The sequence below is a fragment of the Hippocampus zosterae genome, chromosome 13, assembly GCF_025434085.1.
Source record: "Hippocampus zosterae strain Florida chromosome 13, ASM2543408v3, whole genome shotgun sequence".
Classification (NCBI taxonomy): domain Eukaryota; kingdom Metazoa; phylum Chordata; class Actinopteri; order Syngnathiformes; family Syngnathidae; genus Hippocampus; species Hippocampus zosterae.
Window position 1 is genome coordinate 7,296,356 of NC_067463.1, and position 22,980 is coordinate 7,319,335.

Below are 22,980 nucleotides of genomic sequence, written 5' to 3' on the forward strand. Positions count from 1 at the left end.
TCATTTTGTTGTTGATAAATGTAAAATAATTACAGAAGCCATTTATCAACGTTCGCGTTCATTTATCTTTCTCCTCCGAAGCCAAGAGCCCCTTCAAGACAGTCAGCAGCTCTTCAGTGACAGAGTTCGAGTTGACACGTAAGTCATATCGCTTAATCATGAAAATATCTGACTTGATGAACACAGAGAATTACTCTATTGGATTTCAATATCAGCAATGTTTTTTTAAATAGTCTCTATTTTAATACACTTTGTAGACAGTTTATTTACATATGGGCCGCCATGCTTTCACGTGCGCAATGCATTCTGGGATGATGGCGTGGTATGGTTGCTGCCCTCTGCCGAGCGAAGCACAACAATTGCAAAGCGCTTCTGGCCGGCATTATCGAAAAGGAGTCCAAACGCCGTACTGTACAGAATTTGAATTAAATTACAAACAATTGTAAAGTTAAGGGCCCAGAAACGTTTATTTGTCTTTAATTGATTATCAATCAGTTATCGGAATTTTGCTCTGCCAAATACTGAATTCGACATCATTCTAAAAAAAAAAAAATCTGTTATGATTGGGTCATTTGATCATTTGCAGTCATATTCTGTGAACTAAATTAACGTACATTTTGTTTGCATTTTCATTTTGAGACTTAATAGTCTTGACTAGATTCAATATAATTGTTGTGAAGATACTTTTTTTTTTCTTCACCCTACTTTGCGGCGCCACCTGGAATCAATGGCGCCGGCCTTAGCATTTGCCCAATGGGCAAGTTGGCTCTGTTTTTTCTGAATTGTCAAAAGCCACCAAAAATAATAATAATAAAAAATAAAAAAATTCAGGCAAGGTTATTATTTGGTGTTCCATTTCCAGAATTGAAGAAGTTTAAGCGCTACCAAATCGTCATGACCAGCTACAACATCGTGGGCGAGAGTCCTCCCTCTGAACCCGTCGAGGTGTCCGTCGGAGAGGCAGGCAAGTGGAAAACGACCAGTTTTTACTCTGGCAAATCCTCCTTCTGACGCTCGGTGAGGCAGTGGCTCTCCTTGTTCAAAGTGTTTTCGTTAGCCTCTGTCCGCTACGGGCTTTGTTGGGTTTCACTTTTGCTGCAACATTTAGTCGGAATCCTCAGACTATTGCTTGTGTTGCATCATTTCCGGCCCGTCCTCGCTTCAGCGCTCTTCTTAGAAGCTCCATTTAGAATTCTTCATCAGCAGTAAACTTCTAAGAATCTTGATCCGTCACACAAACTGGAGCTTTTTGGCTCTTGTTGCTCAAGGCCCGTTTTAAAGTTTTAGTCTTTATTTTTTTTTAATCGGCCCACTTGTACAAATATGAAACTACAGAGACTCAAATACAGATGCTCATTGGTAACGTCTTTGGCAGGTTGTCTATGAACAGTTGGGACTGCTGTTGGTTGAATCCACCCCATGATGCTCTTTTGGCCTTCGTTTTGTTGACATGAAGAATAATTAAATTAATCATGGGGATGGAATTCATGCGCTCAAGATTTAACCCTTAGGTCCTTTGAAACAAAAAAAGCCTAAGTTGCGCATTTTACAATTTTGGAAATGATGTATGTTGTGTTATACAAACATTCTTTTTTTTTTTCAAACACTCAAAATGTTCAGAGGCATCTGTGCTATCCATACATATATAGTTTTTATTAGTTCTTTGTGATTTTTTATTCTTTATTAAAAAATTGTGTCTGGAGGTCCCAACCAAGCGCTACTAACAATCCCGACCGGACGTGTTCATGTAAAATGCATTGGTTTGAAGCCACCTGCAAAAAGGCAAACTCATTTACAATCCTCTGGTGCCACCTAAAAGTTGCACAATTGGAATGACCTCAACCCAACAATGTGGCATGCTTACGTCTGTCCAAGTGAAAACAAAGCGATTGACGTAAAAATCGCGTGAAATGCATGTTTACACATTAGGTTTACGATGCATTCAAAAATATGAATTATAATGGGTCTCTATGGTGCAAAATATGTAAATTGTGAAGATTACGGAATCAAAACCTTTTTTATTATTGCTGCAATGCCTGAGAATTATCAGCCGGTGACATCATGAAATTTCGGCCATTTTATAACCCCCCCATACGTTTCAGCTCTCTCGTGTTTTTCCGAATGCCTTTGCCTTTCATTCAAAGACATAATTTTGCATTTATTGCAAACGGTGGACTACGAGGGTTAAACTGTCAAACATTTGCCATTGTAAAGTCCAACCGTCTCAGGACCATTTAAAAATTGCGTGTTGTTGTATGTATTCTGCATTAGCTTTTTTTATTTTTTTTTAAATCCCATCACATTTTTTTTTTCTTTTCTTTCTAGCACTGAAATAAGTTTTAATGAAGATGGTGTCAGTCTCTTTGGCTAGTTCTTGACAATCTTCTGGGCTTTTTTTACTGTATTGTATGATGATTATCGTTACTGACTCCACCATTCCCGTTTTGAATAGTAGTCATCTTCAAATTTCTAAAATTCGTCATACTCTGTGCAGTCTCGCCACTTTTGTCCCAACCTGTAGGAGCAGCCGCTTTTGTTTTGATTATTCTACCAACGTTGTTATGAATATAAAAATGAATGACTGATCTGCTCCTTTCCTTATTGTCAGCTGGCAATAAATAAATGAAAGTCCAGAATGTTCTTTCTGATGAAATGATGGAGCCATTCGGTTGTTTGGCAAAGGAGCCGGGTGCACCCGAGCCGGAAATGTTACATGGCGAGAAGGCTGTGAGCCACTGTTTGAATGACAAATAGACCAGTAGGCTAACCTCATGTGTTGTGGGGGAAAAAAAGCGCAGGTCTTGAAGCCTCCACCAATATTTGCCTTTCGCCACACTCACAAAACGAGCCAACATTTTAGTTGGCGCGCATTCGCATTCAGGAGAGATTGCGTGTGTGTGTGTGTGTGTTTTGTCGGCTTGAGAAGGCCACACGTATCACAGGGTGAGAAATGAGTGGAGGATAAGCAGAGTGCGGTGGGGTGGCAGACATAGCTAGAGGGCGATGTGATGGTGAAATGCGGTGATATGGCCTTTTTTTCTGTGCGCGCCCCCAGGTGCATAGCTGCAAAACACGTTTGCGTATGTGTGGTCACGGTGCAGTCAAGACTCCAGCCTCAGGCCCGCTCGCTCTAATTGGAAGGGCTCCCCGGACGGAAACTGTGGATAATTGCGTGGATTAACCGTAAAATATTCTGTGTTGTTGCTTCAATATAAAACAAGAGCGGTGATCTGAAATGGGCTGTTCACCTGTCACTCACGGGGTGATTTGTGAAGAGCGGTGTGAAAGTCATCAAGGCCAACACAACTGCATCATCTGCAAAAAAAGCGGAGATGCAATACTGAGGCCGCCAAAGCGGAAGCCATCCACGTCTCAGATGCGCTAAGAAGTTCTCACCTTAGAGCAGGGGTGTCCAAACTTTTTGCCAAGGGGGCCAGATTTTATGTGGTAAAATGTCGGGGGGCCGACCTTGGCTGACATTCTTTACATTGAACAACAATATTGTTCAACAAATTTTAGTAAGCCAGTCTGTTTCACATTTCCATTTTTATTTTAATTTCAACAATCTTAAGAATTTTTTTTTGGTTCATTTGAAACAGGGATATCACCTGCAACTGCTTATTCACTTGACTTTTTCTTAAACAGAAGTCTCCTGAGTGCAAATTGATTGATTTGAAACATAAAATGTATCACCATGACTTTTCAATAGTCACAAAACCTTTGACTCGAACAACAGGGAAATGAACAAGCAATACACATATCCACAACTGCAAGGATCATTTGAAATATGACATATCAGTCAATATAAACACGGAGTGATGTCTTGTTAACTCGTGAGTGATGTCTCGTAGAGTGCTACTGCCCTCTAGTGTCTAAATGCTATTACTCATTTAGTGAATGCTATTACTCATTTAGCCACTAGAGGGAAGCAGTACTCTATGAAACATCACTCACCAGTCTACGAGACCTCAGTTAATGCAACACGTGTTCCATTGCGCCCAACCTGCGGGCCAGACGGCACTGATTTTATGACAGGGGCCGAGGGCCGGATGAAATTCGACCGCGGGCCGGATTTGGCCCGCGGGCCGGACTTTGGACATGCCTGCCTTAGAGGTTCTGAACAGAATCGGTGGCCAAGCGCAGCCTTGGTCGAGTCTAAACCTCGCAAAAAATGAATCTGACCTACTTTTTTTTACAACAAATGGTCATTTTTGTTTACAATGACAGGTTCATCTTTTCATTTTTTAGACAATAAATGAGTATTTTTAACAATTCGCATGTGAGACTTGCATTGCGAAGCTTCTGTCGCCCCCTAGGGTGGACTTTTGCATTACAACAACAGAGTTATGACTAACCATTGATTCTTTGAAAGAGGTTATTAGTTTCTTTTTTTTTAACGTTTGCAATAGAAATGCAAAATAAGCGTTCACTTTTTACAAATGGGAGACAAGGCCGCGCTGCAGCCATTCATTCATTTCTGAAGCTTCAGTGCGCACATTTCATCAGTCCACACAAAATATATAAAACGATGACATTTTGAGGCAGTGGTTAATCTCTGAAAAAAAAGGACCCAAAAAAAGTTATGAACTATCGCTTTAAGATGACTTGCCGACTTTTCATCATGACAAAATATATTTCTCCTTTTAAAGACTCGATCCTGTTTTTTGTGAACATAATGCAACTTTATGCTCATACATGACAGAAAAAGATTCTAAAACATGGTTCTTTTTGTATTGTAACATAATGACTTTTTTTTCTCCATTTCATTAATTTGGATTTAATGCACATGGTGGTGGTTAATTTGCATTAGGGAAAAAGACTTCCTGTAACGCAAAAAAATAAATAAATAACAAAAGTGGAGAACTCCTGTTGTAAGACTTTACTTTGTTCCATTTTCAGCTCCATCGGTGGCCCCCCAGTCCATCCGAGTGTCGGCCGTGTCTCCCTCCAGTCTGGAAGTGAGCTGGGACACGCCCCCCCTGGAGACCCAGAATGGACTCATCCAAGGATACAAGGTGAGCGGCATAAAAGCAAACGTCCGTGTGCGTGTGTGTGTGCCCACAAAGCAGCACACACACAGTCATTTTAATATTAGAGTACGTCATTGCTTCTCAAAGCTGTGGTTATGCTGCACCTTCAAGTGTCCTATGGAGGAGCAGAGAATTAAGTTAGAGGAATGGTCTTAAATGGTTTCACTATCGCTGCTCGGCCCGACAAGCTTTCACCCTCTTCGTCGACCCCCCCCCCCCCCCCCCCCCACCAAATCTCCCTTCTGCTCTCAGTACTTCAAACACAAGGTTATCTGTCCCGCTCTGGACACATTGATTTCTGCAGCGGAGCAGAGGTGGAATGGAGAAGAAAGTCGGGAATGTAATATTTGCCGAGCGAAGGAAGGAGACGAGCACGCGGCCGCTGTAGAATCCTGATTAGGGGGGAGTGCATCAAAGTGTCCGAGACGGACGGACGCACCGACGAGGTTAAGCAGATTAAGTGCAGCCAAATAGGAGCGAAGAATGAACGTTTCATGAATTGATAGCTTCTGACTCGCGCTAATAGCCGCTCAGGCTGCAGGTAGCGCACGAGGAGCGTTTCTTTTCAAGTGGAGAAGAGTTTTTTTTTCTTTTTCCACCAATGTAACCGCAACGCCCGGGTGGGCTTGTTAGACGCATTGATAGAGAAGTCAACAGTTAATAGCGGCTCTCAGCAAAAATCAATCACCAAAATTACACGCTCCGGAGTGCTTTTCAACAAAGAAGCCGGCGCACAAATCGATGATTTATTTTACCATGGCAACTCTTGATTCGCTTTTCGAGCCTTAACCCTAGTTTATGATCATGTTGCGTTCCTATTTGTCTATTCCTTTCAAGTACAACTAATTCAGAAGCTTTGATAGCCCCCGTTTGTAAACTTTTCATTGTTCTTATCGAATAAAGGATACTACAAACGCTGATATCTATTACAGAGGTTGTTGGGAACAATCTTGCAGTACAAGACATTCAGTTTCTAGCTCTCTTGTCCTCACAGGTGAACTGGGGCTTATCCCAGCTTGACTTTGGGAGAGAGGTTGGCGCCCAATCACGGGACGGACAACCATAAGCGCTCATTTTTACACCTCTGGTCAATTTTGAGAGTCATCGACCCTCGCGTGCGTGTTTTTTGTAAGATGGGAGGAAGCCGGAGAAAACAGCTTGGGGAAAACGTGCAAACTCCACAGCAACTGTTTTTAATCAGCTTTTATTTATTTCAGTTGCGTGTTTTCATTTATAGAAGTGCTTTTGCATCTAAATAGTGTGGCACGGCTAAAATCGTATCAACACCAAACCCCACAGAATGCGACACGTTACATTTGATTTTTGGCTTAATTACACTTGGGATTTATTTTTGTGTGTGTGTGTGTGTTTTTACGTTTGCATTTTGAAATACGGTGTTATTTTTCTGTATTTAAAACAGCACCAAAAATATTTTGGAGGGTGGGGGGTTGTTTTGTTTTTTTTTTTGCTTTTTTTAAATACAACGCTCGCTAAAAGTAAAGAAAAAAAGTGAAATGTACTGCCACATTCGTTTTGGCTCTCTTCTCACACTCGAAGCGCTGGTGAATAGAAACTACATTTGTTGCCCCCCCCCTTCTTAAATTCATTTATAATGCACGAGGCTCAGCCGGCAACTGTTGTTGCAATTACCGTGAATCACGACTTTCCAAGCACTTTCCATGTCGAGCCTTTATTTGCCGCCGCTTACCACCTTCATTTATTGAACAACACGGCGGAGATCCGTCGGTGTGTGTTGGGCGTTTGCTAAAGTGGATCAATGGAATGAAGTTGCACTCGCAGTTTTACGGGTGAGAGGACGCCTCTTTGACTGCATTAAGATGCATTGCAAAGGCCGCTTATTGCTCATGAACCGTGTGCAGTATATTATCTTTGAATCACTGCATCCCGGACCGACTTTATCACAAGTCTTTTTTTTTTACGAATGTACTACCTTGAGGTCGACGGAACAAATCCGACCAAACGAAAGCTTTTGAAAATCGCGAACTCCATTTTGAAGGGGCGTGGCATGACGGGTTTGTCCGAGTGTGAACTTCGGCCCGTGAGTATTTTCGTGTTTGACTGTCGCGCTGAAGAAATGGCTAAAAGGCAATCTTTGCCCTCCTTTTTTTTCCACTTCACTCGAGCGGCTGCATATTTGAAACCCGCTTGTCACTCGTTTAGGCTCGTTGACATGAAGCAAAACAGCTGCAGCCTTCAACACATCAGAATTTGGGAGCACGCGTAAGTGAAGTTAGCACTGCACTGTGGATCTTACCAAACAAGGAGTAATGCGTTCATCAGTCAAGCTAGCAAAATTCCTCCAAAACATCTGGTCCTCGCTTCACATTTGTTCTAGTCTGGAAACATAAATTTAACCTGTAACCTGATAACATGATAAGCTGTGTCGTAACCGCCGTCCGTCCCTGAAAGGGTTAATAAGGCTGCCATTGGCATCCGATGCCTGAAAATGGATCGAAGCATACGGTCTTTCCATCATGGGAGAGATTGGTTCATTTGAGCCTAAAATAGCATTTTCTGTCTTCATTACTGGCAAAAGTCATTATCGCTGTCAATAATATTCCACTTCCAACTTATCTTTATATTTGGGAGTCTTGACTCGGAACGGCGGTGGGTGCACAAAATGAAGTCAGGATGTTATTTTAATGACAATTTAGTTTCAAATTTGTACCTCCTAATTATGATACATATCATGACTGCATACATAGGGCAGGGATATGAAACTCATTTTAGTCACCGGCCAATTTGGAGTTGCGTCTTCCCCCGGAGGCCCGTTATGACAGTGAAACCACAGAATTGTTCCTTGTAACAACAAATATAATATCATGGTTTGTTCGGTTATTAGTCGGGTGTAAAGAGGGGAGCAAAATGAGTGCTAAATCTTAACGTTATTTATTACACATGACAATTTGGCATTTTGCTACAGATTTTAGCAAGTTGACACACGTGATTTGCTTTTGCGGACCACATAAAATGAGCTAGCGGGCTGGATCTGGCCCCCGGGCCTTGGGTTTGACACCTGTGACATAGAGAATGATTGAAACAACCCAATGGGCTTTGTCCAACTACGTCAAAAATAATATCGACAAAGTTGACGTTTGGCCCTCGGCAAGCATTTCGGCAAGCGTTTTTCATGTGGGGGGGGGGCTTTCAAAATGAATCAACTAGATATTTGGTACTTTTTCTGCCTCTTCTAAATTATTCTGCTTCTGTTCCATTAGACCTGCGTGCTGCCACGCATGTTTGCTGCACAAAAAAAACCAAAAACTACACTTAAGATGAGCGACTCTAAATTTGGACTTGCCATGTAAAACCCCATGAAAAACCGCTTCAAAAGCTGCAATATAACAGCAGCCCGCATTATGAATGAACCGCACCATGTCAGGGATTCGCTTTAGCCTGTCCTTGAGTGTCCTGTCGTGCTGGCAGCACCATCCTCCTCTTGTGAGTTATTTTAAGCAGCATTGTCAACATTTTACAAGTTAGGCAACATTGTCAAGGTTTTACATCATCAGAATTAAAGAGGGGCCGTCGAGGAGCAGAGAAAGTAAACAGTGCACACTGTTGTCAAGAGCTGCAGCGATGTGTGAGGAAGAGGGTGGGGGGGGGGCAACAAATGGGTTGTGGAAGAGTCAGGCAAAAGGTCCTCTCATGTGGCAGGTGCACTACTGGCAGAAGAACAAACAGAACCAGACGGAGAAGGTGAAGGTGATTTTTGTCCCGGATACCCGCATGCACCTGAGCAACTTGAGCAGTTACACGCCTTACCTGGTCACTCTCACCGCCTTCAACACGGCCGGGGACGGACCGCCCAGCGACCCTCGCGGTGCACAGACCCTGCAGTCGGGTATGCACCGCTGATTGTTTTTTTTTTTAGTTTTGGTTTTCTTCTAATATAACAAGGAAAAGAAATGGCAAGAAAACATTCTATTTTCCCAATTCTACTTTTTAAGCTGTTTTTGATACGATGATGTAATCTCGCAGCCCCGAGCCAGCCCAGCTACCTCTCCTTCTCCGAGGTGACGGGAGGAAGCGTCAACGTCTCCTGGGGGGCTCCTTTAGCTCCCAATGGCCTGCTGGAGGGCTACCGGGTCATCTACCAGCCCACCGCTCCGGTGCAAGGTACACGCGTACATTCCGGAAACACACAAATGCGACATAGCATAAACATCACACGCGTGTCGCCGCCGTGTGTGAGCAGGCGTCAGCAAAGTGGTGACGGTGGATGTGAAGGGCAGCTGGCAGCGATGGCTGAAGGTTCGGGATCTGCTGAAAGGAGCCACATACTTGTTCAGGGTCCAAGCTCTCACCGTCAGCTACGGACCTCCGATTAGTGCAAACCTTACTGCAGAGCCGGTCCAAGGTTAGCGAGCGTCAGTGTGTGTGTCTCTTTGTGCTGTGTGTTTGCATATGCTGTGTTGCTTATCAAACGCTCATCAGTGATTATATTTCCCTTGAGCCATTGTAATCAGGATATTTTTTAAATAATAATCAAATTAAAATATGACATATTATATTTACTAGTTATGGCTATTTTAAAGTAATTACCGTATTTTTGTTGCACCGGTTTAAAAAAAAGCATCTTAAAGAAGAAAAAAAACATCTCGCTAACTTCTACCTTATTTTGGCGGTTGGCAAATATTTTTGGTGCATTACAGACAGTTTAACGTGCGGCATCTGCATGCTAAGGAAGCAAGCTCACACACAAACGCGCACACACACACACACAAACACACACACAAGTCATACGTTCTCGATGCTGATTGACTGCAGACTGGGGCCACGTGAGGCCTGTAAGTAGGAATAAAAAGCGGCAATATGTTGTGGATGCGAAGGATGCGCCGCGGGGGCGGCGGAATCGTTAAAATGGATTAATGTATTTTCCGCACTATAAGGCACTTCGTCGGAGTATAAGGCGCACCTTCAAAGAATGGCCTATTTTAAAAAGGTTTTCATGTATAGGGCGCACCGCGTAGAATAGAAGCTACAATTGTGGCTGGGGTTGCGTTATGCATCCACTAGATGGAGCTACGCTTAAGGGAGCACAATACAATGCAGCTTTCCTTATAGAACTCTTTGACCACAGCTTCAGCTGTAACACAGCACTTTACAGAACATTTAAAAGACTACGTCCAAGAAATAAGAATATTGATCCATATAAAATTTGGAAATTTGAGAAAATCAAATGCTTTTAGGTGCGCCTTATAGTGCAGAAAATACGGTAACTGCCCAGCCCCAGCCTTCTATTTGGTTCATGTGTCTTACCCCCCACCAAAAAATACAATAAAAAATAAAAACAGGAATCCAATGCATATGTCTGTGTCTCCAATCGACCATGCAGGCGCACCGGGGTCCCCCACGGAGATCTCCATCACCAAAGCATCCTCCGCTCTCACCATCCACTGGGCGGAGGGCGACGGCGGGGCGGCGCCCATCAGCGGCTACGTGATCGAGTCTCGTCCCTCAGGTGACACGCTGACCTTTTCGTCTTTTTTAACAGCTCTGTGCGTCCCGGGTCGTTGACGCCCGCCGAGTTAATCGGCTCAGCCACAAGCTCGTAATGAGCTGATCTATCGGAAGCGTGATCATGGGCGGCAAATGATTCAATGTAGGTGGTAAATTCGAGACCATTATGGGAATCCCGACTGGAATTGTAAAGTGAATCAACATCCATTACGTTTACAGCACCAGCGCTGCTCACGAGAGCGCTGTGGCCAATCTTGTAGCAATTGTACACGTCCGTGAATTGATCGACGCAAGCTGCACGTTTCTCCATTTTTCACGGTTTCTAAAGTGTATAAAATCATCCAATGTTTGGAGTTTTGCAGGTCTGCATTGTGATCAGAGAAATGGCAAATTTAAACAATACCAGATTAAAACAACCATTAAATCTTAATATGAATATACAAGTTGTAATTGTCTGAGAATGAAGTCGTGGTATCAGAAGAATTAAATGAATAAAGTTTTGATACAATAGAGAACTGAGGATCATAATTTTCGTCGAGTCTGGTCGGACAGATTCCAGTCAGTTTTTCAGCTATATGTCCGCTGTTTTCTTAAAAAATATATCCATGAAAATAAATGTGTGTTTTTGTAAATAAAACCCAAAGATGGAGTAGTTACAGGCCTAAAAAAATAAATAGGAATAGAACTTTACAACAGTTTACATTTTGGAATCTGCATGCCAATTTTTTAAAAATCTGCATCCAAGTCTAACTCCAAGAGATTTTGGGGTCAAAATTTTCCCCAGTGTAATAGAACCAGAATTGAGATTTATTTTTCTTGAGAACTATATCAGAAAATTATGAAACAGGTTTAAGAAGCAAAATGTCCTGGAAATAGTCATAATTGTAAACAAAATAAGCTTTACAAAAAGTATAAAGTTTGAATATTGCAGAGTAAATTTATTTTAAAATAATGTCAAAATATTCCTAGAACAAATTCATAATATGCCGACAACAAGTTTACAGCCAAAATACGTTTTTGGAAAGAAGTCATAAAAACACAACAAAGATTTTTAAAACTCCCAATTCTACAAGAAAGAATTACACTAAAGTCGAAATATTAGAATCAAAATTGTAATTGAATGAAAACACTTTTACGGTATTATGAGAACGGTTGCGCTCTTCATTTCCACGAGGGGACTTTTTTTTTCTGTTGACACGACATCCTTCTCTGTTTCCCTTCGCTAGACGAGGGCGTATGGGACTCGTTCATCCGACTGCTGTCTCCCAGCACGAGGTCCGTGTCGGTGCCGCTGGAGCGCCTGCGACCCGGGATCAGCTACGAGTTCCGAGTCATCGCCGTCAACCGCTTTGGCTTCGGACACCCCAGCACGCCCTCTGCAGCACTCGCTGGTAAACACACACACACACACACACACACACACAATGATGAAAATCAGTAAATGTCAAAAAGAAAATAAATTGTCCACACCAAAATGGGTTTGTCATCATTCTCTTGAGTACTTCTTATGTCATGCCTCGCACAACAACATCACAACTGTAGTCATTTAGAAACTTTATCATTACATACAGTATATGGTCTTTTTATTGTTTATTTTTTTGCCCGACTGCTGTGTCCTCTCATTTGCCCAATAAACTGAAAAGTGCAGACACCCATTGGGTGAAACTGACAAGTCGCAGTACCCAAAGGTACTCTAGAAAAAGAAAAGATGAGGCATCCCGGTCGCGGGTATCGTATGTGGGCGGAATAACGTTTTCTTAATTTTGCGGTTCCTCACGGCAAACATGTCAATAGTCTGCTTGGAAACGGCACTGCAATAAAAACAAGCCGTCTCCATTTTGCATCTCCAGCCTTGTCCGAGCGTCCGTTCTACGAGGAGTGGTGGTTTCTGCTGGTCATGGCGCTGGTGGGCCTCATCCTCATTCTCATTCTCGTCTTCACCCTGCTGCTGCATGGACACAGCAGCAAGTACAAGGCCTGTGGCACAGGTAACATCAGTTTGAACAAGAAGTGGCAAAAGTACTCAAGTATGTGTACTTACTTATGAAAAAAAAATTACATCGATAATGTTTGTTTTTCGCTGACGATAAAGAATACCTGCCTGTTAGTATTGTTCTATGACCTTTGTTCATGTGTTGCTTACATTGTTGGAGTTCAAATATCCCACGCTCCCTAATGTTGAAACGCAGCAACCTACATCAACAGTTTTGTTGATCCCATCGACGGTGCTTTCCATTGCGCGTTAGCATTAAGCGAGCACACATTCCCCAAAGACAAAGTTGTGCAGTTGTTTTAAGCTCACGGTGTGTAATTCTTTTTGTTGTATGTTTACTTTGACAGTAGCCTGGCAATTAACAGCTTGAAGACTCTTTTTTTAAATTTAATAATGATAATACATTTTGTTTCCTCTCAAATTTCTGCGTCCGTCGAATTTGCTCGCAAAAAAATGGCCGGGGAACTTCTCATATCTCCCCACCCCCCAAAAAATTGCTTACGTTCGGTCGCTTGTAAATCAAGGCGCTACTGTACATGTATTCAAGTGTCGGGAGGCTTCAGAAAAATAAATGTTCAAGTGCAGTACATATACTTGAAAAATCGAAGCTTTGTACTGGTCACTTCCCACCACTGCTTTGAATTCACGTCTTCAGTTCAGGAAGTTTGGCTCTCCAGTCATGACAGTTTGACAGCTTCTGCCAACTCATTACATGCACAGCACTGGTGACAAACTTTCATTGAATCAAAAAATTAAATTTAGAATTCGGTTGCACACTTCCAAAAAGTTGCACTTAAAGTAACATTGCCCGGAGCAACCCGACACAGAGAGCAAAACAAGGTCGTCATTGTTCCCCCTCCCGCAATCTTCAAGGACAAATATGTCCCACAAGCATCCATATGATTTTGAGTAATCATGTCACTCTAAAAACAAAGGAAATCATGAAAAATATATATATTTATACACAGTATATACACATAGACACACACACATTTACATACCGGTGTATATTCTTTGTGAGCTATTCTGAATAAGGCTGCAGGCAGAAACTGGCAATAGCTTTTTAATTAAGGCTTAAAAGTATTTCAGCGAGAGTACTATATTTGCTTTCTAATAAAAAGAAAAGTGGCAAGTCGACTCGAGGGTGAATCCGAGGAGGTGTACAGTACATTATTATCACTGCATAATCAAGTGGCTGAAGTTAAAGCCTTATTATCATCGCTCCCAGCTCACTGTTTCGGGCCTATTTGCAAATGTGACATTAAGTAGTTAGAGGGTTGTTTGCGAAATCCAGTTCTCTGTGGAGAGATCCCTTCGACACAAAAATTCCCACTCTTATCAGTTCCTTACATCCAAAAAATTGTGTTCCAGGCTACTGCAACACTAGATGTGTTCATGTATCAAGTTTGAAGGAGTTTCCTTGAAATAACACACAAGTATTAGTTGGCCTTACCTTTTTACATTTGATTCCCAGTAGAATGCACACTGGATCTTTAGCTTTTTCAAGGTCCGTCTTTCAACCCGTGACAAAAACACACGTGAAGTCAGACCGCGCAAAGCAAAACATAAGTGCAGTGTGAACATCATGAGCGTGGATGCTCTGTTTTATTGAAAGGTTGTTCCATCTGTGCTCCCTCTTGTCGTCCTTCAGGCAAACACATGTCTTCGGTGGAGGAGTCGGTCACTCTGGACAACGGAGGCTTCACCACCCTGGAGCTCAACAGCAGAGCGCTCACCAACACCAAAAGCACCTTCCTGAAAAAGAATGGGACAAGGTGCCATGTCGTACTCGATCGCACGCACAAACACACACACACACACACACGCACATCCACCTTCGCCTTTGGGCCCCAAAGCCAAGCTTCTCATGTTCTGGTTCTAGGTCACCTCCCAGACCGAGTCCGGGCGGTCTTCACTACTCGGATGAGGACATCTGCAACAACTACAACGGAGCGGTTCTGACGGAGAGCACAACGCTCACTGAAAAACCCACCGAAGTCTCGGAGTCAGAGGTAGCTCATGTTTAAGTGTCCTTAAAGCACACTTATGATGATTGTTAAAAATCACATTGATCTGTCTACTTCTCGTGCATCCAGATGACAGACAGCGACTACGAGGACGAGCAGCCCAAGCACTCCTTCGTCAACCACTACATGAGCGACCCCACCTACTACAACTCGTGGAAGCGGCAACCCAAAGGCCTCAAACCTCTCGGCTCGCCCTTCAGCTACGAGGAGTGCGCCGCCGCCGCCGACTCGGAGCCGTACTACCAGACCGTGGTCACCCAACACAATGCGGGCGGCGTGTACACCCCCACGGGACAGCCGGCGCTTGCCCACGCCAACCCAAACACCAACCCGCCCGGCTCGCGCACGCCCGTGACGGGATTCTCCTCCTTTGTGTGAGCGGAATTGCGCGCTGCGTGACGCTCTTTGGATGGGGAACTCACTTTTTGGACAAAAAAAGTGGATGGCTTGAGGGAAAGGGGGGACTTGAACTTAATGCCTCCCGGAAAAAAAAAAATGACGCAACACTCTTCTCCTCTTCACAAAGCTCTCCAGCGCTTTCATGCTTGAGTGTCACTGTGTTCCCACAACACATACACACACACACACTTTCAGCATCCCCCCTCTCATTCCCACTTCTACATGGACACTGCAGAGACTCTCGGAGAAGAGAACCAAGCCGGTGCAACATGGAAGAATCAGCACAAAAAAAAAACAACAACAATAATAACAAAAAAGATTCTTGTCATCTGTCTTTACACATCCACGCACACACTCCAAAAATGCACATGTTGCACCAGCTGATGTGACGTCTTTTTGGGTTGAGATGACGGCATCGGAGCAAGAAGAGTGGACTTGCTGTGCAAATATTGACAGCTTTAAAACACATGGGGTGGGGGGAATAAAGGGAGTGTTAATCACTGTTTCAGGATGTGTGACTGGATGTGTGTGAATTGTTGTTTCTGAGTTTCTCAATTTCTTTCGATTTGATTTTATTCTCCCAACATGTGACGCTTGGGGGGGGGGGGGGTATTGTTTGTTTGTTTTCCAAGTTTGAATGTGTACGTTTGACGCATGCGCACAGAAAGCATCTTCGTTAATCGCGCCGCGCGCCATTGTGTGTTTATATTTTTTTTAATGAATTTTGTACATGTAAAACAAATTCAAAGTGACCGAGCTTTGACTCCAATGGATCGGGCTGATGTACACACATGCACACACGTTCGTACTCCTCATGTATTATTTAAGGTTTCCAGCCAGCCAGCAGCCTCCAGCACTCTGTCACACGTTTTAATGCCTCTCTGGTGAGTGAATAAATGGTCATTGTTAAACTGTGTGCCGATGGCCCTATTTTATTTTATTTTATTTTTTTGTACAGCAAGTACAAAATTAAAAAATATACAGTATATGCTGAATATTATTGTCATACTAAGTACATATTTGCACGAGATGATATGCAATTTAATTTAGGATGTAAAAATGTATTTGGTCTTTATTCAATAGAAATAGAAGAATATTATGTTTTTTTAAGAAATAACATCAAGCATTTTACAATCTGATAATTTCATTCATTTAAAAAAAATAATTTTCCAAACCGCTCACTGACATTTTTTGGTAAATAACCATTAAATATTATTATTACATAAAAAAATTACCTACATAAAACCATTCATTTTACCGTAGTTACACACCGGAGCCTCCAACGAATTCGTCAATCTCAGTTGAACAGCGAGGCTCATTAAAAGTAGTCTAAACTTTTCTAACAATTAAAGATGAACAAAATTAGCCACGATAACAATGGCCATTGGGGAAACGTGAAAAATGAAGGGACATAAGATCAAACGTGTGGGGAAAGGGACAAGGAAAAAAAAGAACCGTGGCACGTTGTCAAGAAGTATCCTGGCCACACGGGGGCACTGTGGTTCGCTCCACGTCCTTGAGATAACCGGATGTAAAGAGCGTCGACATGGCGGATTTTCTACTACCGTCGTCATGGCTATTTTCTATGTGTTCAACGAAAGCAAGTATTGATTCGGAAATTCATTCAAAAACGTGGATGTCGGTTTGAAAACGTGCAGCATTTTGGCACTGGAGTGACAGTTTTGCCAAGCCGATCACTGTGCTGTCCAGTTCGGTGTGGTGAGTTTACATCTCCTCGTTCTCCATCGTATGGATTTGATCTTAGTGACCCAAGCACCACTTTCTCTCTTTTACATCCTAGTTTGGACTGGATAATTTTGCCGTCCCCTATTTTGGTATATGAGTTTACAAGTATCAATCGTTTTGCTGTGTTTGTGGATTTAGAGAGGTGGTTCAGCAAATCGCGGAGTGAGGACACAGTGCTCGTGGGCACTTTCAAACGAAGAGGCCAACCATTCCTCAAAAATGTAATACACATTACTGATTTTGCTGTGACGTGCAATGATGCTACTGATAAGCAACTACTCAGTGCAATAAACAAGGATTGTGGTAACATATGACAGGCTTGGACTGGGGCACGGGGGGGGGGGGCAGGGGGGGGGGGGCAGGGGCTGGGACCTTGCATTTTTGGCTAAGCCTGGCTCTTGAATAATTAGTGGAGCATTGGGTTTTGTCTATTCAATATCCGGAGTCTAAATGTTATGTAAATAAAAGGCTCATACTCATGCATGACACCACCCAAGATAATTTAAAAAAAAAGGGGGCGAAGTTGGCTTCAGCCATGCTTAGAAACAAACGAATAATAGCATTTTCTTATAGTGTTTTTAAAAGAATTATTGTAGTATTATTGTCATGTAAAACACTTTAAGGTTAAGGAGGCTTTCTCAAGTGCTCTCAGTCCGGATGAGATGATCTAAATTACTTTAATTTCCAGTTTGCATGTTCCCCCCGTGCCTGTGTGGGTTTTTCCGGGTACTCCGTTTTCTTTCCACATTCCAACAACATGCATGGCTGGTTAATGGAACACTCGCAATTGTCCATGGGTGTGGTTCTGGATGGATGGATGAATATATATTATACCTACATTTGCAATATGTATTGAAAATATTGCAATACATATTGCAATATTCATTCATCTTCCGTACCGCTTGATCCTCACTAGGGTCGCGGGGGGCGCTGGAGCCCATCCCAGCCGTCTCCGGGCAGTAGGCGGGGGACACCCTGAATCGGTTGCCAGCCAATCGCAGGGCACACATAGACAAACAACCATCCACGCTCACACTCACGCCTAGGGACAATTTGGAGTGTTCAATCAGCCTGCCATGCATATTTTTGGAATGTGGGAGGAAACCGGAGCACCCGGAGAAAACCCACGCAGGCCCGGGGAGAACATGCAAACTCCACACAGGGAGGTCGGAGCTGGAATCGAACCCTGGTACCTCTGCACTGTGAAGCCGACGCGCTAACCACTGGACTACCGGGCCGCCCCATATTGCAATATTAATACATTAAAATATAATAACTAGTTATTTGAAAAAAGTGGCTGGGAAGTGTCGTTGACAGTGCCGAAAGGTCATCAGGGTTGATTTTACTGATGTCTCCCAGGTTTACAGTGCCTTGCATAAGTATTAGTCCCCTTGAACTTTTTGCTACAATTCCAAAACCAAACCGCTACTGTTCCGATTCTTCATCTACTTCTCTTCCTTGTACTTCTACGACGACTACTTCCTTTATTCTTTGCCTTATTTTTGTTCTTCTTGGGCTTGTTTTCTTAACACGAATCAACTTTTTGTGTGTTGTTAGAGTCCTGCCATCAATCCGACTGCGAGGAGTCGTCAGCAAACCAGAGTGGAAGTTGTATAGTTGAAAAGCTTCAAAAAGGGAGCAGTAAAGATGGGTGAAGTGACTCCCGTGGACGAGTTGATGAGGAAAGTCCTCCTTCCGGAGCCACAGCTCATCATTTTGGCCCTGCCACCCCCTTTTCTGCCAACGGCCGATGAACCGAGCATCGTTTGGCCCAAGTGGCTCATTGCCTTCGAACGCTACCTGGACGCACTCGACGACGAGAAGCTGACCGACGCCAGTAAATGTATGCTTCTGCACAACTGTCTGGGCCCCGAGGGTCAGCGCGTCTTTGCGACGCTGGTCCCGCGGCAACAGTCGTACGTGGCGGCCGTCTCGGCGCTGACCGCCTACTTCAGCGCTGGCCGCAATACTCGGGCGTGTTTGCTCCGATTCCACCAAAGGACTCAGATGGACGGTGAGAGCACGGATGACTTTGTGGCGGCGTTGGAGGCGCTGCTGGGGCCCGGCGACCGCGCGGGCGAGGAACTGATCCTAACTCAGCTGACTGAAAAAACCATTCTGCCGGAGCTCAGGGAGCGTCTGCGCTCGCAAAGGGAAACGCTGACGCTCGCCGCCGCCCTGCGCATCGCAAAAGAGGTGGAGTCTGGGGTCGTCAACGGGCCTGACTCCGAGCCTCTTGCGCAACAACGCAAAGGAGGAAGGCCTCGGCGCGGGGAGAGAGTTGCGGTTGCAACCCGAAGGTCCAAACGCAAAGTCGCCTGGAGCCCTGGCGAAAACAACCCGACGGATGACTACGACGGCGACGATTGCGGCGATGATGACAACGGTCGCGCCTCATCGTCGCCCTGCAAACTGGAGGAATTCCCGGACGAGCCGAGTACGGGAGGCAAGGCAAAGATGCGTAAACCGTTTGCCTGCGCCATCTGCATCGACAGACACTTTGTCAGCGCGCACAAGCTGGCGCGACACATGAGGACGCACACGCAGGAGAAGCCCTTCCGCTGCCCCGTCTGCCCCACCGTCTTCAGCCAGTCGTACCACCTGACGCGGCACATGCGAGTGCAGCACAACGCTGCCCAGCACGTGTGCTCGACGTGCTGCGACAGCTTCGGGAGCGCCGAGGAGCTCAAGAGCCACAAGAAGACGCACGTGGTGCAGGTCCTGCTGTGTCCCTACTGTCCCGAGAGGTCGCCCAACGACGCGGCTTTTTTACGCCACCTGGCGTCTCACGAGGAGCACCGACGGGGAACCGCCGAGGCGACGCCGGGGAAGGACGTCCGAGCCAACACGGAGGAAATCCAGACCGACACGACGGAGTCGTTGATGGACGACGTTGGAAGTGTCGCCGGCGGCGGCCGCGATGAAAATAAGGAATCGGAAGTCGGCGTCCGGGCGGAAACGACGCCGACTCCCCGCCAAGGGGTAAGCGGCGCGAGCGTCCCCTGCAAGAAAACCCACGTGTGCCCCGTGTGCAACGTGACCTTACCCTACGCCGGCAAGCTCAAGCGGCACATGCGCACGCACACCAAAGAGAAGCCCTTCCGGTGCGCGGTGTGCTCGCTGGCTTTCAGCCAGTCGTACCACCGCACCCGCCACATGAAGAAACAGCACGGCGTGCGGCAGCACGGCTGCCGCAGGTGCGGAAAGACGTTGGCGAGCTGGGCCAAGCTGAAGCAGCACCGGAAGACGCACGCGGGCGGAGGGCTGACGTGCCCCGCCTGCGACAAGAGCTTCAAGGAGAGAGCCCGCCTGGAGAGCCACCTGAAGCTCCATAAGAAGATCCCGCGCGGCCCTCACTCGCTCATCTGCGACGAGTGCGGCAAAGTGTTCGGACGCAGGTACCACCTGAACAGGCACCTTCTGGCGCATTGCCGGGCCGCCAACAACGAGCGCTACGCCTGCGCCGAGTGTCACAAGAACTACGCCTCGGCGGAGGACCTGAAGAAGCACCTGATGGATCACGCCAAGGAGAAGAGCGGAACGTGCCCGCGCTGCGACCAGAACTTGGGCAGCCGCGAGGAGCTGGAGGCGCACGCGGCGGCGCACAAGGCCCCCTACCTGTGCAGCGTCTGCGGTAAGAAGTTCAAGGTGGAGGCGGTGCTGAAGAAGCACGAGGAGAAGCACCAGGGCCGGCACTACCACTGCACCGTGTGCAGCAAGCACTTCGGCGACCTGGCGCAGTACCGGCGGCACGCCGAGATGCACGACCGGCGCGAGAGCAAATGCCCGCACTGCCAACGCGTCTTCCTCAAGCACACCGCCTTCAAGTATCACCTCCAAACGCACACCGAGGAGAGACCGCACCGGTGCGCCTACTGCGCGGACACCTTCGTGGACAACGAGGAGCTGGAGCGCCACCGCCTCAAGCACAGGAAGTTCCGCAAGGAGCGCCCGTACAACTGCACGCGCTGCGACGCCGCCTTCGCCGCGCTGGCCGAGCTGACGGCTCACTTGGAGGGCCACAAGGGCGAGGCGCCGCTCAGCTGCGACATCTGCGGCCGCACCTTCCTCAACGCCGGCAAGCTGGAGAAGCACCTGAGCATCCACACGGGCGAGCGGCCCCACCTGTGCCCGCACTGCGGCAACGGCTTCCCGACGGCCGCCAACCTCAAGCAGCACATTTACTCGCACACGGGCGAGAAGCCCTTCGCCTGCTCCGAGTGCAGCAAGACCTTCCGCTCGGCCAGCGGCCTGCGGCTGCACGGCCGGCGGCACATGGACGCGCCGCCCAGCTTCCGCTGCTCCGACTGCGGCAGGACTTACGGCCGCATGACCGAGCTGAGGATGCACCAGCGCTACCACACGGGGGACAGGCCCTTCACGTGCGTCAGCTGCACCAAAACCTTCGTCAGCAAGCACAAGCTGATGGTGCACGCTCGCATACACACGGGAGAGAGGCCGTACTCGTGTCCCTACTGCAAGCAGACCTTCAGACAGACGGGAGACAGAAACAGACACATCAATAAGTTCCACTCGAAAGATTCCCAACTGCTTTCGACTCCGGGGTGGTGATGGCCGTGTCGTTTCAGGAAATGCCGTCATCCTGCAGCGGCAATGACAGCAGCGGCCCAAAGCCACGTTTCCACACAGCGCTCCCGTTCACTCGCGGTAGGGTTAAGATCAGTCACACAAGAAGGTTTTGGTGGTCTCGTTTTCAAATCCTGTTTGTCAGCAGACCAGGGTAGCTGAATGTCACTCTTTATGTTTTGTGATACAGTGAAACTCCTCTACAACAAAATCATGTTTGTGGCAAGAAATCTTCCACAACAGGGGGTTTTTCACTGTAGCAAATTTGATCTCAGATGCAAACAAACACCGACACACACAAAAACGTATGTGTACTCTTTATTTTTATTCCAATAATGCATATGTATGAGCACCTATTTCACACTTCATATAGTCAGTGCAGAAAGAAAAAAAGGGAAAGAAATTGTGAAATTTACGATAAGCGTTCACTGTCACTTACATCAATTTCTTGGACAATGTCCCATTCAGCAAAGGCATCTGGCCCGGATTCGGCATGAAGCTGGCACAGCTGGCCTCGAGTCGGCACTGGCATAATGCATGTGGGCCGAACACGGCCCAGGAGTGGCAAAGGAGGCACTGGCTTGACTGGCAAACCAGATGAGGGCCAGTTGTGCAGTGAAGTATTTGGGCCAGAAATCAATTTACAACTCCGGCCCGTATATGGCCAGCCAGTATTGAGCCCCCCTTAAATGCAGTTTCAGATTTATTTTTTCAACACACAGCCTTGTTTTACAATTGCACACCAATGCGGAATTCCATACATCTCACACACGCACGCGCGCGCGAGGTTCAATCACGCCCGCAGGATAATTTAAAAATGAAAAAAATGCATAAAAGACACAAAATTAATATTTTTAATAAGGTGCAATTCGTTGAGTATCCGCTAGGGGGACACTGTTTTGACCAGAGAAGAACACAACAGCAGCCTCAGTCCGTCACTGAGACAGACCCATGACAGCAGACGCTATTAATAGCACTCTCACATTTACACATTTAATAGCACTCTCCTTAGTTTGTAAGGTGTAGGCAGGGATTACATTTAGATTTTATATGCACGTTTAAATGGTTTAAAACTTCCTTTCTTTATAAATCTTGTTTAATCATCAAGTGCATGACTATTTTTCAATACCAATTACTTGTTAAAGTTTCTACAATCATTGGGATCAGTTGCAATGCATAAATGTGATTGATAAAACTAAATTGCACATTTCATTCATTCATCTTCCTAACCGCCTGATCCTCACTAGGGTCGCGGGGGGTGCTGGAGCCTATCCCAGCTGTCTCCGGGCAGTAGGCGGGGGACACCCTGAATCGGTTGCCAGCCATTGTTGAAGGAAATGTAAGGTGCTCCATGAAATGTTTTGTAAAAGATACGTTCATTAAATTTCAACATTTTCCAAATGTTCTTGTGCTTCTTTATACCAAAACAAAGGAAATACATGTTGTTTTGGTTGTTTAGAGCAAAGTATGGTATAATTTTAATGGTCCGGCCCACTTGACATCTACCGAGGCCGTATGTGGCCCACCATGTGAAATGAGTTTGACACCAGTGATGTATAGTAAGGCATTTTTAGCCAAAAAAACCACCATGTATAGTAGGGTGTTTTTTGACGAAAAAAAACAACCATGAAGAGTAAGGTATTTTTAGCCGGAAAAAAACGACTGTATAGTACGGCGTTTTTAGACGAAAAAAAACCCGACCACGTATAGCAAG

The 22,980-nt window shown here is 45.6% G+C and overlaps 2 protein-coding genes across 4 annotated transcripts in view; both read left to right on the forward strand.

Moving 5' to 3' along the window:
* The window catches only part of sdk1b (sidekick cell adhesion molecule 1b), a 237,723-nt gene extending 221,879 nt beyond the window's left edge, over positions 1-15,844 (forward strand). For both annotated transcript variants that reach the window (XM_052084701.1, XM_052084702.1), the window contains 12 exons: positions 82-138; positions 863-964; positions 4,900-5,015; positions 8,709-8,895; positions 9,033-9,170; positions 9,250-9,411; positions 10,390-10,515; positions 11,741-11,905; positions 12,365-12,502; positions 14,159-14,282; positions 14,390-14,519; positions 14,604-15,844. In XM_052084701.1, coding sequence (XP_051940661.1) covers positions 82-138; positions 863-964; positions 4,900-5,015; positions 8,709-8,895; positions 9,033-9,170; positions 9,250-9,411; positions 10,390-10,515; positions 11,741-11,905; positions 12,365-12,502; positions 14,159-14,282; positions 14,390-14,519; positions 14,604-14,912 — 1,754 coding nt within the window. In that variant the 3' untranslated portion in view covers positions 14,913-15,844. The remainder of the gene's footprint in view (positions 1-81; positions 139-862; positions 965-4,899; positions 5,016-8,708; positions 8,896-9,032; positions 9,171-9,249; positions 9,412-10,389; positions 10,516-11,740; positions 11,906-12,364; positions 12,503-14,158; positions 14,283-14,389; positions 14,520-14,603) is intronic.
* A 449-nt stretch (positions 15,845-16,293) lies between these two features.
* On the forward strand, positions 16,294-22,167 carry LOC127613602 (zinc finger protein 665-like). Of its 2 annotated transcripts, XM_052084708.1 has the most exons (3): positions 16,294-16,652; positions 16,735-16,900; positions 18,237-22,167. In XM_052084708.1, the coding sequence occupies exon 3, from the start codon at positions 18,327-18,329 to the stop codon at positions 21,249-21,251; it is 2,925 nt and encodes a 974-aa protein (XP_051940668.1). In that variant the 5' UTR covers positions 16,294-16,652; positions 16,735-16,900; positions 18,237-18,326; the 3' UTR covers positions 21,252-22,167. The 2 variants fall into 2 exon arrangements, with proteins under 2 accessions (XP_051940668.1, XP_051940667.1); XM_052084707.1 differs by lacking the exon at positions 16,735-16,900 and having other exon boundaries at positions 16,306-16,652.
* Positions 22,168-22,980: the final 813 nt, after the last annotated feature.